Below are 17459 nucleotides of genomic sequence, written 5' to 3'. Positions count from 1 at the left end.
ACGTGTCGCGCGGGTTTCCAAGGCGCAGGGGACAGGTTCTCATTCATCCAAGGTCACCAGCTCTCGCGCTTCGAAGCGTCTGCTAGGAGAGGTTTTCATTGTGCTCCGCGCCAGGGCTAAGGGAAATGGCACTGCTGCACTTCTGCTGCTCCAGGCCTTCCCTCCCCTCTCCCCCTGCCCGGTCCCGGGGGGTCGAATCCTGCCCTGGAAGGTGGGGGTCTTGTTTTCCAAGCTGGTCAGGACCCTGTTGCTGGGGCCAAGAAGCGACGTGCCTCATCCCTGCCCCTCTACCAGCGCCTGTTAAACGGCAAAGGATGCGGAGGGCGCAAAAATCAAAGGGGAGTTTCTTCCAAAATCTGCTCCCCATACAGGTCCCAGTATGGACCAGTTACAGAGCGGTCTCCGTTGCTGCCTGCTCATTTCTCCCTGGGCCATCTGAGCTGGTGGCTCTCCCTTCACCCGTGTCCGGTGAAGAGCTGGGAGTGGGCAAACACAAAGGCTACTGGTAGCCACGCCGGGGGACCGGGACTCGTGGGGTGCTCTGCCCCGGGGGGGTCGTGCCCCGCAAAGGGCGAAGCGGGGGGTGCCCCCAGCCCAGCAGCAAGCTGGACGTGGCTCCTCGGCTGGTGAAGGTGGCGATGGAGCGAGGGACATCCTGGGGACCACCAGAGCCCCCCCCCCGGGAGATGTCAGAGCCCCACCCCGGGAGATGTCGGAGCCCCCCCGGGAGATGTCGGAGCCCCCCCGGGAGATGTCGGAGCTCCCCTCGGGAGATGTCGGAGCCCCCAAAGCCAGCGATGCAGCCCGTGCTTTGAGGGGGGGGGGGAGAGGGACCCCCCCCCCCCAGCCGGGGCAGCCCCGCGGGGGGGTGGCGGTCCCCGCACCGGGCTCCCCGCGGCTCCGGGCGCGGCAGCTGCGGGAGGCGGCCCCGGGGAGGGGCCGGCAGCCGGGCCCGGCCCCTCTCCCCGCCCCGCCGGCACAAAACGGGAGGCGGGGGGGTCTGGGGGGGGGTTTGGAGCCGCGCTCCTCGCAGGCAGCCGGGGCAGCGCCGGGCCGGGCTCCCGGTACCGAGCCGGGCCGGGGGGGGATGTAGCGGCCAGCGCCGGGGGGAGCCGGGGGGGGGGGCTCGGGGGGGGGCCATGGCCGGCGTGCAGCAGGGAGAGAAGCAGCTCTTCGAGAAGTTCTGGCGTGGCACCTTCAAAGCCGTGGCCACGCCGCGCCCCGAGAGCATCATCGTGGCCAGCATCACTGCCCGCAAGCCGCTGCCCAGGTAAGGTGGTCAAGGACACCCCCCCACCCCATTCTGCCTCCCCATCCCCGGTTAGTACCCCCCATCACGAGGGTCTCCTTCTCACACCCCCAGTTAGGGGCTGGAGGAGCTGGGGTTCCCCCCGTGCCTGGGGCTGGCTGGACCCCCTCCCCACGTAGGTGCCGTGCTCCCGGGGTGGGGGGGGAGTGGGCTTGGGAAACTTTGGGTCGGTGCTGCGTGGAGCCGGGGGCTGGCTGCCTCCCGAGGGGAGTGGGGTGGGGGTCTGCAAAGCTCTAGCTGGGCTATGGAAGTGGGGGGCAGCGGTGGGGAGTCATCAGCCAGAATGTGCGGTCACCTCCATCCCCACCTTGCAGACCCCCGCGGTGCGTGTCCTGCTGTCGGTGTGTCTCCGCGTCGCTCCCTGGCCAGGGACCCTTGGGAAGGCGATGCCCGGGGAGGGGAACAGCCCCCCCCCCCCCCCAACTGGTTGCCCCCCACGGCACCCGCACGCAGCCCTGGACCCGGGCGGCTGCGGGTCTGGCGTCCCCCGATCTCAACGCTGAGCAGTCTCAGCTTCGCGCGTCTGGTGGCTGCTGGCCCTGTTCCTCCGGCTCCCAGGGCCGCCGGTGTCCCCCGTGTCTGCCGGAGCGAGGGTCAAAACCCGTGAGACGGGGCGAGGGGGCCGCTTGTGCCCACCCTATGGCATGGGCAAGGATCTGGGTGGCTTCCCAGCAAGGACACGCTCTCTAATTCAGACCGGTTTGATTTTGCTGACGGTCTCACTATTGGTTATAAAATACCCTCTTTGTGCTGTTTTTGTAAGGAAAGGAGGCTTTTGCTGGTTCTCCTCTCTTTTCGCTCTGTATTTCCGCTGCTTCCCACCGGTGTGGGGGACAACCCGAAGTTTTCCGAAGGCGACGGGTGGGTAGAGGAGAGGGGCTCGGTCTGCGGCGGGCTGGGCGTCGGGGGCTCAGCCTGCGCTGAGGAGCAGGGAGCTCGCAGGGACCCACTTCAGATGCCTCCCGTGCCGGCGGAGGCTGTGAGCCGCGGCAGCGAGGGGGATGGGGGTCCTGCTGCTCGTGCGATGGGGGGGTCACTTCTGCTCCCGCGGCCCAGCTGAATTTTTCCGATCGCCCTGATTGCCGTTAATCAGGGTAGGAAATCGGGAAGGGCGTGCCTTAGGCTTCCAAGGGAGAAGAGCAAGTCTTGTTTCCAGGCAGGGCTTCAGCCTTCGTGGGGGAAAGGAACGACGGCGGCTCTCCCCAGCCCTGCGCTGGGCGACAGTCGGCACCCGAAGGGGCCGTCGGGGCTGGGTGCTGGCTCCCACACACAAACTCTCCGCTCGAATCTGCCCGAGCGAGCCACGCTGTCCCGCACCTCGCAGGCGGAGGTGTAACGCGGCAGGTGATGAGGACCCTGGGGGAATGCAGCAAGCCCGAGCACCGGGCTCTGCGCAGCCCGTTGGGTTGCCGCTTGGACTGCCCGCGTTAGGACCGCGGGCGGGAGCGTTTGCAGCTCCCTTCAAAAGTTACGGCAGGCGCGTGCCTCTCGGTTTCACTGGCAGTGCCAGCTCCACGCGAGAGGAACCGTCTGCGCGGGGGTCAGGAGCAATCGGCACGCGGCAAGACGGACCCGCCGGCTCGGCTCGGCTGCGTTTGGCACCTCGGCACTGGCAGATGCTGCAGGGCTGGGGCTGAGCTCCGCGCAGCCGGCCGCGATGCCGCCGGGTCCCCGCGTCGGCACAGCCCGGCTCCTTTTGTCTCCCGGCAGCGTGTGCCGCCGGCCGGGGTCCCGGGATGTTCCCTGCGGTGCGGCCATCTGCGCCGTCACCCTCGCTACAGGTGTCGGCCTACGGCGGGGGTCTCCCGGGGGGTCTGCGGGGCGCTTGCTGTGCTCTCTGCCGTGCCGTGGAGGGGCTTTGCTGCCGGGGGGCCGAAGCCAAAGGCTGGGGGAACAGAGAGACCGCGGTCCCTGGCTCCTCTTGTCCGGGCTGCCGGCTCGGCTGGCATCACACGGGGCTCTGCCGGGCGCCCGAGGCTGCTCGCTTGGCAGGGTGGCACGTGCGAGATGCCAGATCTCGCATCCCCAGTGGGTCCCCATCGGGGTACGTGGCAATGTCCCCAGCACCCCAAGCTGGTGCCAGGTTCGTAGCCCAGCGGTAGCCAGCGCCCGGCTCCTGCTCCCCATCCCCTGGGAGAACGGCCCCAAGGCTCGTGGCAGCTCCTCTCGCAGCCGTCTCCGCGCCTGGCTCCGCTCTAGGTTTGGTTTTTCCTGAAGGTTTCACTGTGCCGCCGCTCAGATCGGCCTCCCTTCCCTGACGATCCTCCCGGCTAATTTAAGAGCAAATGACTGCCGCGCCAGCGAGCGGAGTGCACCAGAGAGGAGACAGGGAGACCAGTTAGCCGAATGAAAAATTAAGATGACCATCTGGATTTCTTTTTTCTCCCACACTTGACAGCTGCTCCTCTCCAAACACCCGCGAATCTCTGCCCTGGATCCAGCCCTGCGCTTCCCGCAGCCGTGGAGGCGGTGGCATGGTTTCTAGCCCGTCTCCCCGTCGGTTCTGCTGGCCAAGCCTGTGCCCTTGTGGGGTGCCAAGCGGCTCAGCTGCGGCGTGGGGGTCCTGCCAGGAGCCCCCACAGTGGGCACAGCCCAAGCCCATCCCCCGCAGGGTGCCCTGGGCATGGCTAGGAGCTCCATCCCACATCCTCGGGAGGCAGCGGTGGGTTTCGTTGGGTAGAAGGTGATTTTTTTTTTATTATTTTTTCTTTTTTTTTTTTATTTCCCTCCCTTCCAGCCGGCTCTTCCCTGTGCCCTGTTCCTCGCCACCTCCTTGCTTCTGATCCTGGAGGTAAAGCCTCTTCATTCTAAATTCAAGCTCTCTGGGATGTTTGGAGGGTTAAAGCTCTGCTAAGCCCAGGGTTCATCCTGGAACAAAAGAATACATCAGTCTCTTCCCTCCCGTCCTGCCGGGGCTGGGGGGGCTGCTGACTCCGGCCCAATGCAGCTCCCTGCCCGGAGCGGGGTTCTACCAAAGTAAATGGATTATTGACCAGTCTGCAGCGTGAAAGGACCAGCGGAGGTGATGGGGAAAGGGACTTTTCCAGTTAACCTTTCCCCACGCAGGGCCCAGCAGGGCTTTGCTGTGCAGCCTGGGGCCGTGCTTTTGCGGCTGGGGGTGAGGGACCCGGCGGTGTGGGGAGACTGGGCAGGACTGGGCAGCCCCCTGTGCTTGCCTTTGCAGGGTGGTTGCTCCAGCACATGCAAAATCCTGGGGTGGTTTGAGGGGCCTTGGGGCTGGGAGGGCTGGGGGCTGGCACAGGGACCCCCCACCCTGCCCCAAGCTCCTCCGCTGAGCCAGGGTGCCCTCGCTCCCTCTCCCTGGTCCGTAAGGATGCTGCAGTCCCCACCCGATGGCAGCTGCGAGGGGCTTCGGCTCTTGCAAACTGAGAAGCTCTTTAAACCTCCCGTGCCAAAGGTGCAACCGGTCTCAGCCCGGCCCTTGGGGACCCCGTGTCCTCCCTCCTGGCAGGGCTTTTGCCCGCGTCTCCTCGCTGGCCGTGACCTCAGCCACGGCGTGATGGCTGGGAACCCCTTCGCGCTCGGTGGCCTGACTTCTCCCAGCGCTGCCGCGTGTTTCACCAGCACCCGTCTGCCGGGGAGCCCGCAGGGGCCAGCAATGGCGAGGACGGGAGATGCTCCAGGGTCCTCCTGGGAGCCGGAGGTGGTGGCAATCCAGGGGCTGGCAGGATGCTTTCGGGGGTGTTAGGGTTCCGTGCTCCCACACTGCCAGGCACGGATAGCCATGGCACAGGCTGCCCCATCTCAGCAACCCCAAAATCAGCCAAAACACGCTTCTACGGGAAAAGCGAGGGCAGCGTCGAGGCCGGGGGCTGCGGGTGCCGGTGCCAGCTCCTGGGGCAGCCAGCGATGCCGGGTGAGCACTGGCAGTGCTCGGAGAAAGGAGGCTCCTGCATCCCTCCCTGGCAGATGGTCTAAGTGGGTCACATCAGGGCAGCGCAGGGGATTTGTGCTTTAACCCTTAATCCCCCGGGATGTGCCGTGCACTGAGCGGGAGGGAGGGCCGTGTTGCTGAAGTGAGATTAAGCGCAGTTTCACTGCCTGTTTTGCCTTGGCGGGTGATGCTGGAGATGGGTCCCCATGGGTGCTACGAGGGTGGTGGTGTGTCCCTGCGGCTGCGCTGGGACGGGGCAGGAGCAGCCGTGGCAGAAGGCGGCTGTGACTCCCCCGTGGCCTTCACAGTGACTTGTGACCCCGGAGGAGACGCCCTGATGGGCTGAGGACCAGCTCTCTCCCATCCCAACCTCTGGTTTCCCAGCCACGTTTCGGTGGCCCCCGTCCCTGCTCGTCCCCGGCGGGCTGGCAGGCACTGGGCATCACGTTGGGGTGTGCTGCTGGGGAGGAAGCCCCTGTGCCCAGGGCCCCCTGCTCCCGTTAATCCTCCCCCTTGTTGGTCGGGCATCTGCTCTGCGAGGAGAGGCGTGGAGGCCTGGCTGCCATCTGCTCCCTCCCGCGCCCAACGAGCACAAGCGCTAATGAGCCCGTGGCCCCGGCCCAAGCGGGGGGAGAGGGGCTTGAATAGAAAAGCGGAGGGGGAGAAGAAAAGCCCCTTCCTCAGAGGGGCTGTCAATAGGGAGGCTTTTGTCTGCCCCTGCCCTCCGGCTCCAGCTGGACGTCGAGCGGGGAGAGCTAATTAGGCAGCTCGGGAGCTGCTGGGAGGCTGGGGGGAGCTGAGCGATGGGCAGAGCCGTGGATGTCTGCGAGACCCCCTCCATGCTGCTCACAGAGCCTTCCTCCTCCTCCTCCTCCTCCTCCTTCCCCCCAGCCCCATCCATCTGCCTCTCCGCTGGACCGGTGCTGGGGACCGTGTCCCTGCGGGGGTGGGAGACACCTCTGTCCCCAGAGCGGTGGCACTGCTGGCACGTTGGTGGGATGGACCTGTACCAGGCAGGGTGGGATGCAGTGAGTGCCGGGCAGCACAGCCAGGCTCAGCACCCATGGGTGCCTTTAGCCAAGCGACCTGTGCATCAGCGTGGGCTGGTGTGCAAGCACCTGAGGATTTAGGGAAAGGGGCCATTGGAAGCCCCCATAGGAACCTCAAGCTCATAGATGGGGACTTCTCAGAGACTTTGGGTACCCCCAAAAGTACCTCTTCTCCCTGCTCTGCCACTGCTGCAGTCACGTGGGGTTTTGTCACCTTCAACTAGAAGGTCCCAAAAGCAGATGTGGGGCCACGGGTTGTCCCTAGACCGGTGCTGCAGGGACTGGAAAGCAGCAGAGCGGTGGAAAACGCTGTGGTTTGGAGGACGGGCGATTTCTGACCCGGAACAGTTTATCTGAATGCTCTGCTCAGGGCTCAGCTTGGCCCCGTGGCTCCAATTCCCGCACTCGCCAGGAAGAATGCGGGCACAACCTGGCCCTTGCTCAGAGTGAAGGTTCACGGAGTCTCATGGGGAAACCACGAGCTCTCCCCGAACCGGGGGCTTCCTGCTTCCCCGTCTCTGGGGAAGCACCTGTACCCCATCTCCTCTCCTCATCCTCCTCTTCAGACGAGGGATGAAATCAGGTGGAAGGAAGCAAAAGCGGGGGGAATGTTGGCTGGCCAGCTGGAGGATCATTCTGTAGAAAGATTTGATTTCACCCTTGAACGGAGATGCCCACGGACGCTCCCCCGGCTGCCGAGGAGTCCCCACGTCTGCTGATGCCGCCGGGGCTCGGCCGTGGGTGCCAGGTTTGTGAATGCGGCCCCAGCAGGATCTGGCACCTCAGGGGGCTGTGCTGGCCGTGGGGTCCCCTCCCTGCTCAGCACCCTCCCAGCGCTTGGGCGAGGCTGTTTCATTGCGGTACCGAAGCACGGAGCAGCAGGCCAGGGCCAAATGTGGCAGTTTAGGGTCTTGTGGGGCTGGGTCCATCCCTGCCCAGCTCGGGGCGAGCTGGCAGATCCCCCTGTAGCAGCACCAGCTCCATGCCCCCGTCCCTGCTCGTCTCCCGTCCCCGGAGACCCAGGAGAGCACGGCTTTTGGAACCCCACGCACGCTTTCACATCCCTCCCTTGAGGTGTAGCTAATAAATATTTAGGGCTGCAAGGCCATAAATAATAAATATCAGCCATGACCCTGGTGCGAGGGATTGCTGAGGAGCTTCTGCCCACGCCCGGGTGCTGTAGCCACTCTTGTCTCCTTGCCGTCACCATTCTGCCTCCACCCTCTGCAGCAGCCAGCCCCTCTGCAGCTTGTCCCTAGAAAAGGGCTCTGCGGACCCCACTCTCCCTGGGGTCCCTGGGCTTGGGGGAATTCTCTTTCTCTTTGCCTTGCTCTGCTCAGCTCCGTCCCTGTCCCTTCGCACGTCTCTGTGTCTGGTGGCTGGACCTTTCTGTGCGTACATTTTTCTATAAGATGAACTTATCAAATGCAAACCCCGCATCACTGAAATGAAATCATTTCGTGCATGACCACCCTTTCCTTTTCTCTCTTTTTCTTTTTCCTCCTTTTTTCCCTGCGGCTGCTGAAACCTCCTCATCGTTGCAAAGCCCGACCCTGGCCAGCGAATCCCACCCGCCTTTTGGCTGCAGGCGGTGTGCCGGGGCTTTGCCACAGACCCTCATCCGGCTCAAGCCCCCAGGAGCTCTTTGTTTTTAGGAAAGCATGGGTCTGCTGTGACCCACAGTCCTGCCCTGCCCCACGGGAGACCCACACGCAGCTCCCAGCCCCCTGGGTCCTCCTCTGGCCCCGATCCCCGGTGGTGCCACCAGCCGGAAAACAGGGCTGGGGTTGGTGCCTGGATGGGAGCCCTTCGGCATTCCCAGCGAAGGGCAGGGAGAAACGCCAAACCCCGGGAGCCAGTTGGCTTCCACAGCCCCACTTGCAGATTTTAGAGGTGCGTGCGAAGGCGCAGAGGTCGTGATGCCCGAAATCTGGCAGGGGCGGTGGATCCCAGCGGCGCAGCCTCCCTAACGGGGCTTTGGTGTGGTGCGGATTTGGCACGTGCCGGGGGGACGCGGGGGCTCTGATGGTCTTGGTGCCACCATCGCCCAGCAAAGGCCACGCAGCCCTCCACGGGGCACCGGCTGCTGCAAAACTGGCTTCTCCATCAGCCGCTCGAGCCGAAAGCGCTGACAAACACTGGGAGTTTAAAAATAGCAGGTTTTTTCACACGCGGTGGGAACGCTTTCCCTGCCAGTGCAGCAAGGACTGCAGGAAGGGCTTAAAAAAAAAAATGAAAGCGGGGAAAAAAAACTCTATCAAAAAACTCTGTTGGTGTTTCAGGCTGGCTGGGCTGGGTCTCCCAGCCTGCGGCCGAGGCAGGAGGCAGCGAGGTTGGAGCTAACGGCCTTGCTGATGACCCCTTTATCATTTTATTTTTAATTTATGTCTCATCATTAATGAAAGAAGAAATAGCTGCTGCTGCCCAGACCTAGCGGGGGACTTTGTGGGGGGCAGAGGTGGGAGAGGGGGCACCGGCGAGGGCACCTCCTTGTTTTCCCCTGGGCGGGCAGCGCGGGCAGGGTCCTGCTGCGACGTGCTGGCACGGGCTCCAAAGACCTTGGGTCCCAGGGCTGGGGTCAGATGCCCGTCTCGCATGCAGGTGGCTGAAAATACTCCGAGACCCACGGGCCGCCATGAGAAAAGGGGTTTTCTCTGCCACTAACACCAAATTCCAGCAGCGCATCGTCCCGGTGGGACTCGCCGGCACTTTGGCCATAGGCTGGTTGTGCTGAATTTATCTCTGTGCCCGCATGTGCTGGGGTGTGACTGGAAGAGAGCAGGGTAGGAGGCTGTGATTTTAGCTACATTACTGCCAGGATGAAGAATTAGCTATTGCCCAGCAAGGGAAATACTTGTGCGTGAAGAGAGATTTCACAGTTAAAGACCACCTGCTGAATTAATCTGTGGGTCAGCTGGAGCTGCCGTATAACCAACTGCCTGCCAAAGCGGTGTGTGTATAACACCAATCCTTAATAGCAAGTAAATATATCATAACTTATTCTCCGCTACTCCGTCGTCTGCCGTCAGCGGAGCAGGGGCAAGGCATGGCCGCGGCTGTGGCACGCCGAGGGCGGGAGGCAGTTAGTGTTTTGGGCTGATTTCCCCCTGGGGCTGGGGGTTGAACTCTGGGAACGTGCTGCCTATAAAGCATTTGCTCTCTTCAAATCCCCCCTGCTTTGATCAGAGCACAACCAGGTTTGTGACGCGTGGGTTCAGCACTGCTTCTTCCAAGGGATGGGGGTTTTATTCGCCAAAAAAACTCCAAGATCAGGAACATACAGGAAAAAAATCCCAAAGTGACAAAGGAGCCTATGTTTCCCTGCCACATGGGATGGGCTCCGTGTTTATCTGCCTGCCGCAGCCGCCCACCCCATCCCTGCCTTTGTCTGCCCGTCAGCCCCGTGTTGGCCAGGGAGTGGTGGAGTGTGCCCTGTGCCTCCTCATCGAGGATGGACGTGATCTCCTGGTTACCTCCTCTGGCCCTGTGTCCCTGGACCCCAGCTGCCCTGGGGGGTCCCTGCGCGGAGCCAAGCTCTGCAGGCCACGGTCTATGTTGGTGGCATCTCCGCAGGGGCTCAGTTTGCCATCCTGTCCCGTGGCTGGAGAAGTCGTTGGCATGGTTTTGGACCGGTCCCTGTGCTCTCCCGAACATTTCCCACATGTGGGAATACGAGGATGGTGAGGGGACTGGAGCATTTCCCACATGTGGGCTACGAGGATGGTGAGGGGACTGGAGCATCTCTCCTACGAGGAGAGGCTGAGGGAGCTGGGCTTGTTCAGCCTGAAGAAGAGAAGGCTGAGAGGGGACCTAATATATACTTACAAATATCTGCAGGGTGGGTGTCAGGAGGACGGGGCCAGACTCTTTCCAGTGGTGCCCAGCGACAGGACAAAGGGCAACGGGCACAAACTGAAGCAGAGGAAGTTCCAGCTGAACCCGAGGAAGAACTTCTTCCCTCTGAGGGTGACGGAGCCCTGGCCCAGGCTGCCCAGGGAGGCTGTGGAGTCTCCTTCTCTGGAGATATTCCAGACCCGCCTGGACGCGGTGCTGTGCAGCCTGCTCTGGGTGACCCTGCTTCAGCAGGGGGTTGGACTGGCTGATCCACAGAGGTCCCTTCCAACCCCGAACATTCTGTGATTCTGTGATTCTGTGGTTTAGGAGCCAGTGCAGGCAAAGGATGTCCTTTGGATGTTTTGGAGGGGTTTTTTAGATATTTTGGAGAATTCAGGCTGGCAGACGCAGCCGTTTCGTGCTCCAGGCGCATCCCTGCCCCGGGCTGTGCCTGGGCTGTGTGGCTGTGCCCCTGTCCCTGCCCTCAGCCTGGAGCATCTCAGCACCTGCAGGGACAGAGCTAAAGCCACAACACCAGCAGCAGGTTTGGCTCCCGCTATTTAATGCCTGGCAGCAGTAGCTACTCCCCCATTGCCCTTGGGGGCTCCCCCGGAGTGGCTTTCCCACCCACAGCCCTGATTTCCCCATCCTCATCCCTCCAAGCAGGCTCGGATGCTCATGGGCAGGCGCTCAGCATGGGAGCTGTGGCCGCGGGGAGGGGTGGGTTAATTTTGCGGTGGAAGCTCGTGGGCCCAAGAGCTGGCAGCTGGCTGGCTGTGAATGCAACTGAAGGCACATTCGTCCCTGATTAATAGAAAGTGAAAAGCAGGATCCTGAGGACCCACAGCTCCCCTGCCCCCTCCGCGCCACGGGCTGCCGCTGCCAACCTTCACCCTGTGCTGCTGCTGGGTCTGTCCTGCGCGGAGCAGAGGACGGCAGGTCTCAGCTTGCCTTTCCGCGGCAGAAGAGCGGGCAGCGATGCCCATGGCCGCAGCCTGCTCGCTGCCTGCAGAGCGGACGCTGGGACACGGCCGCCACTCCGCTCCCCCTGCTCGCCCTCCCCGCCGCGTCGGTATTGATTTGACCTGGACTCCCTTTAACATGCTGTGATTTCTCTCAATTAGGCTTTGAGCGAGGCCTCTGCGGTGTTCGATAGAGCCAGCCCCAGCACGGCGCCTGGACCAGGACGGTCCGTGGGGAGATGCTTGGGGGTGCTCCCACATCCCCGACAAGAGCATCCCTCCGCGTCTTATTTTCCCCAAGTCCCATGAGGATAATCCCACTGCTTAAAGGTTGCTCCTTGTCCCCTCTGCATTTCCTAGCTCTTTCCACCCCTTGGACTGGTGGCTTTGCTACCCCAGCCCATAGGACAGATTCGTCACATCGTTAGTGGGTTCACCTTCCTAATTTAGACCAGCGCTAGACCTGCATGGTCCTGCCGCCAGCCAGAGCTGAACCAAACCTGAGCAACCCTCATCATCCCATCCCCAGCAACGCCGCCTTGCTTTCCGCTTTCTCCTTGGTGGCTGTCACCTCCTCGGGGATGTACTTAGCCGAGTCAGGGCTTGGTGTCACATTGTTTCTGGCAAACTAATGGGTAGAGTGCTCGTTTTTGGGGATTACATAGAGCAGAAATCCCTGCGCTTCATCTCCAGCTGCAATTACCGAAGCCAAGTCGATGCGGTTGATGGTAATAGGATGGTAACACTGTCTGAATTTGTATTTAATGCTGATTCCAAGGGTCTATAATTTTCATCAGCACCACGACTTTTTATAGAACAGAAAAATGTGAGAGCAGTTAATGAGCTGTAATTCTGGAGAGCTTCTGCCTTGATTGGGACTAATTATTTTCTTTATAAAAATAATTAACAATCCACACAACCTATGGACTGAAAGGCATGTGGCATTAATTAAACCATGCGGTATTTTCAACGCACCTTTCTCTCCCCTTTTTCCCAGCACACCCCGAACAGACGGTCGCGTTGCGCTGCGGAGAGCCAAGCTGGGTGCGAGCTCGCACCAGGGCAAGGGCAAAAAGGGCAGGTCCAGAGCAAGGGGGCTGCATCGAAATCCCACCTCCACAGCCTCCCGGCCCTGTGTGTACCGTAAAAATCCTGATTTGGGTAGGAAAGGCTGTTTTGGCTGGAATAAGGTGATGGTTTTTGTGGGAGGGCTGTCCCAGATGGGTGCGGAGGGGACGCTGGGGATGTCTCCGTGTTTCGGCTGAAGAGCAGCTGGCAGGACCCTGGAGTGGGGCTCAGGGCTCTGCGCCGGGCGCTGTCACTTGCCATGGGGCATCACGACACCCAAAAATCGAGACGGGACGGTCACTTTGCACGGGCTGAGCCCTTGTTCTCCAGCGCTTCCGAGGTCCTGGGCCGAGTCCCAGGTGAATGTGCCCCAGCATCGACGGCGCGCGGGGCTGTGCATGCTTAGACACACACTTATGTAATTGTTAACAAGACCAATTCCTCTATTTTCCTGCAGGTACTTTGAGATGTAATGAATATATTTGCATAATCTTGATTTTGTTTATGAATAATTCTGGATTATCCAAATGTGAAGAACACTGGGGCTTTGCTGTTCTGGATTGCCTTTCAGCTGAGGACAGCAAAGCATTTTACAAACATTAGTTCAGCCTCACAAATCTCAGCAAGCAATAAAATTATTATTACACCCAATTAAAGATGGAGGTGCCGAAAAGTGAAATGATTCTCTGCAGCCCCTGCCGGCAGGGTCTGCCATGGGTCCCAGGAGCCCAGCGTCCTGCCTGCCTCCTCCAAACCTTTCTCCTAGGGAGCAGCAAGCCAGTTAATAGCCTCCCCTTTCCTTTCTGGGAGGATTTAAAACAATATTCAGAGTTGCAGAGTGTTGTGGATGGTTGGGAACAAGATCTGGGAGCGGAGAGGGAGGTGTCTTTCTGTCTCTGAGCCCCAAACAGCCCTGGGTGCTGCAGCACCGAGCACCCCGGTGCCTGCCGTGTGGCAGGGATGGCACGGCCACACCAACCTCTCCCTCCTTGGAGTGTGGTGGGAGGAGGAAAGGACCTGTCTTCCCTGCTAGAAACTCTCCTTAACTTAAAAACCCCTCACCAGTCCATCCTGGGCAGCTGGCAAGACCACTGAGGTGTTTCCCACGGGACCAGGAGGGGTTACAGGGGAGGAGAATTGCAGTCAAACCAAACCCTCCCACCCACGAAGCCGCAATTTGGGAATCTCCCAGCTCAGCTGACTCAGGAGATGCAATACAGGGAGGCAAAGGGCCCCTCTGGCCATAAAAAGCCCCCAGCAGTGTGTAGCAGGGGGGTTAAAGCCCACTTGCCCCCTCCCTTCCTGGGCTGGGAACATCGTAGGCTCATCTCTCCGGCAGAAGAAATCTGTTGCTTAATTCCTTTCTGCGGGAGCTAATTTCTGCCCACGCGTCCCCGCGCCGGGACATCTGCTCCTCACGGCGTCACTGAGCTGTCCCAGCCCTGCCTGGCCCCGGGCATCGCGGCGGGATGGATGTTCGGGAGCCGAGCACCGGACAGGAGGGTGTCCAGGGACCCTCATGTCGCTGGAGCCCCCCAAACCCAGCAAACTGCTCGAGCTGGCTGCTCGTGGGGCTCCCCTCAGCTCATCCGGGTGCACCCATGCATCATCCTGGTGGGGTTCGTGCGGTTTTTTAGTGTTGGAGCGGTTTCAAGCCGAGCCCTGGGGATTGCTGTTCGTTAGCTGCAGGCAGGCACACGTGCCCATGTCCCGGCTCACAGGGTGGCCCGGGGGGTGGTTTATTAACCGGGTGCAGTGACCTGCGTGTCCCTGTCCCCAGCCTGGGTCTGCTCCGTGCTTTCCTTCTCAACAGGAGATGTTCCCGGGGCAGCTCCGCAGGCAGGCGGCAGCTGCGTGAACAGGTTGGGTTTCTGGAGTTATCCGAGTGTTGGGACCTCCAGTGTGTTTCTGCCTCTTCTTCCTGTGGCAATTAAAAAAAAAAAAAACAAAGGAGAGGGAGAAAAGCTTTGTGTGAGCAGCAAAGGGAGTATCCCTGCCCAAGTGGATCATCTCCAGCCGTCTTCTCCTTGCTGTCTCCAATGTGCCTTATTACTAATTCATTTTTAAAGTTATCTCTCAGTGCTCCCAGGAGCTCCTGGTAACTGTGTGCTTACAATCCCCTATTTGATTAAAATTTAACAAGCTATGTTATTGGCAAAGACACTATTTCGCTGCCGTTCGCCACGCCAAACAGCATGGGTTTTTGGACAGAGGAGGGACTCGGCAGTTCCTGTAATGACTGAGGGCGCGGATGCGGCATCCGTCTCCAAAGGCCCCGGATTAACCGGTGTGAGGGACTGCGAAATTCTGTGCAAGCGTGGCCCCATCCGCAGCAGCCAGCTCCGAAGCAAGGCTCTGCCACGGGGGCTTGGCTTGAAGCGGGGCTGCAGCGGTGGCAGAGGGGATGCTCCCGGGGTGGGGGGATCGGCGCTGTGCACACGTGAGGGTGCTTTCCAGCCTGACCACGTTGCAGATAGTGGCAAAGCGCTTTTTTTCTGGGACATCCTTCAATTTGTCTTTTTTTTCATTTAAACCCCCCTAAAACATTGTGTCATCTCCTGGTGCTCCTCGGCTTCCAGTTCTCAGCGTTGTGTTGGGAAGTGCCTGACCACAGCTGCTGGGCTCCTGCCCAGCCCATGGCCCTGCCCTTTGCCCGGCTTGGGTTCACCCTGCGCTTCTTGTGGGCGAGCAATTAATGAGAAATTTGAGGTCAGATCCAGGCTTTTCCTAACTGCAAGCTCTACGAGGGCTGCTTAGGGCTGCGCTCGTGCCTGGCCGTCAGCTCTTGCCCCTTCACCGAGGAGCGGTTGCCCCCACGGCTGCTCCGGGCTGCCTGGGGGATGCTGGCAGGGACGGGCAATAGCAGTGCCCTTCGTGGCTGGCCGTGGGGCCGTGGCAGGGGTTAGCAGAAGCTCTCGGCCCCAGGCCCTCCTCAGACCAGTCCCTGCCACACCAGGGTCACTCGGGAGCCTGGAGTCCCCCAAAACGCGGTCACGGCTGTGCAGGATTGCTGTGCCGTGGTGCAGCTCAGGGTTTAACATCGGTACTTTCGTCTTTGCAGACAGCAGGGAGAAGCCAAGGCTCCTCCTTTCCTATTCCCTGACTGCGGAGAAAACTGGCTGCTTTACAGGGATGGGAACCTGCAGGGTATTTGTCTAGGGAGGAGTATTTGAGGATAGGGAAGGCGCAGGATTGTCCCCTGGAGAGCAAGCCTGGCCCGGCGGCGTGCAGGTGCCGACGGGCACGAAGCACCGCAGGGACCTCCGAGCCAGCAGCATGGGAGGCACAAGATGCCGTACAAACCGCTCGAGACGGGGCAGCGGTCCAGGTTTCCTTTAGAAATGATACAACCGTGTGCCACATTCCTTGGGTTTCTCTCTGCTCCGCCGTCCCGGATTGCTGGCAGCATGGGAGGGTGACGCCGAGCCCTGCAAGGCAGCCGGGTGCTCGGGCAGGAGAAGCATCCCTAGGGAGAAGGAGACCCAGCCATGGGGGGCTCTACCTAAGACAGCCCACGGGAGCATCGCTTTGCCCCGTGGAGTTTTACACTCCGACAGAGCCGTCCGTCCCGTGCTGCTCAGCCGGTGCCTGGGACGGAGCCCTCCTGGCTGGCTGCGCCCGCACCGTACCCCCCGAAGCATCTGGCACTGACCCCATGCCGCTACCGGGGCCCCTTCCAGCAGGGAAGCTCCTCTGTTCTGATTCAACCATGCGTAGCCAATCAACTGCTGGAAAATAAAGATCCAAGCTGCTTTTTTGGCCCGGGATGTGATAAGAGCGGTCGTCTAACGTTTCTGGAGTTCAAGAAGCAAAAGGAGCCAGTGCCGCACACAGGCTTGCAGCAGGACGCAGGGTTCCTGGGAGCGGGAGGGGGAGGCGAGTAACGGCTGGCAGAAAAATTGTATGAAAAATTTATATTACGGAATTGTATCTCTCTTCTGTGTTTAAACTGCCTCAAGAAAACCACGCGCTTTTCTGCAGCTGGCACCTTTGCTGATGCACAGAAAAAATAGCGGGGAGAAGATTAAAATTGAACTGGCTTGGAGTCTGTGTAATCAGGGAAAATATCTCGGTGATTTGCTATTCTAATTTTCAATAACAAACTGCAGGGCTCCTGCCGCACTAATAATACTGGTTTGAATGAGGTGGGGAAGGAACCTGCCATGGGGTGTTTGTGTGTGTGTGTGTTTGTGGGAAGCACTTACAATTTTCCCCGTCTCCTAATTCTGAAGAGGTATTTTTAGTGCCTATTTCAAAGAGCTTTACGTAAACACATCTGCTGGAGTTTCTGCTTGGAAATGTCTTTGCAACCTTCTTTTCTGCCCCCTCCCTCTCCTGGGACAAAGGAACGGTTTGACCATCTTCTTTTTCAATCAGATGAGCAAAGCTAGAAAGCAAGAGAGAAAATAAAAGGGTCACTTTGCCAGCGCCAAAAGGCTTCTTGGCCCAAAGCGGTGGGTTTTAGAAATGGTGTGAGCCGCTCAGCCCACCCTCGCCGGGGCCAAGAGCCCGGGGCAGAGGCGCTTTGGAGGTGGCCATGGCAGGGGGGTGTGGGAGAGCAAACCCCAACCCACCTAAACCTCCAGGTGAGGAAAGGAGAGGAAAGATGAAATAGTCAACGTGTCCATGTGCTTTGTTGCACTCAGGAGGAACTGTGAGAGCATCCCTGGTGTGAGCGGCTGCGGGCGCAGGAGCTGCTCCCGCTTCCCCTCGGGGCCGTGTGCCTGCTGCCGAAGCCTGTGTCCTTTCACGGGCCGATGTTCCCGGTCCCCAGGCGAGGCATCCATCATTGGTTTAATGCCAGTGAAACATTCACAACTAATAGGCTCATCAGAGATGCTTTAACCTTTTTCGTTTTCAGGGCTCTGGTTGGCTGGAGCCGCTCCTCCCTTTTCGCCGGGGACTGTAGAGATGGTGGGAACACGGAGCCAGCCAGGGCTGAAAAGGGCAAGGTAGTAAAGTTTCTGTATTGGCTTTCCCAAACGCTCTGTCCTGAGCTTGGGAATGCTGTCAGTGCAGCTCTGCCAAGAGCAGTCGGTGCCCGGGGTCGTGCTCACGCCTGCAGCCAGCTGCCCGGCCGCCATCCAGCACCCAACCCAGCCGCGTGTGCAAAGGAAAAGAAGTGGTAAAAAGAAAAGGCTTGGTGAGCACGATCCGGCCATGCTGTGCTTACGCTGCTGCTTGGAAAGCAGCTGGGAAGGGCAGAGGAGCTGCGTCCAGGCCCCGGAGGGCTGGGGCTGCTGGAACCTGTCTGGCGGAGGCGAGGGACGATGCTGCTGAGCTTGGAACGTGGCCTGGTGATGGGGTCTGGCAGCTGAAAGGTCACTACGCAGGCAATTTTC

General features: G+C 60.4%; 1 protein-coding gene across 2 annotated transcripts in view; it reads left to right on the top strand.

Annotated features, from left to right (window-relative positions):
• Window positions 1–1139: 1139 nt before the first annotated feature.
• The window catches only part of SRRM4 (serine/arginine repetitive matrix 4), a 51316-nt gene continuing 34996 nt past the window's right edge, over window positions 1140–17459 (top strand). For both annotated transcript variants that reach the window (XM_075434467.1, XM_075434466.1), the window contains exon 1: window positions 1140–1270. In XM_075434467.1, coding sequence (XP_075290582.1) covers window positions 1140–1270 — 131 coding nt within the window. The remainder of the gene's footprint in view (window positions 1271–17459) is intronic.

This window comes from Opisthocomus hoazin, chromosome 13 (genome assembly GCF_030867145.1).
Source record: "Opisthocomus hoazin isolate bOpiHoa1 chromosome 13, bOpiHoa1.hap1, whole genome shotgun sequence".
Lineage (NCBI taxonomy): Eukaryota > Metazoa > Chordata > Aves > Opisthocomiformes > Opisthocomidae > Opisthocomus > Opisthocomus hoazin.
This window is presented reverse-complemented; position numbering and strand designations above follow the sequence as displayed.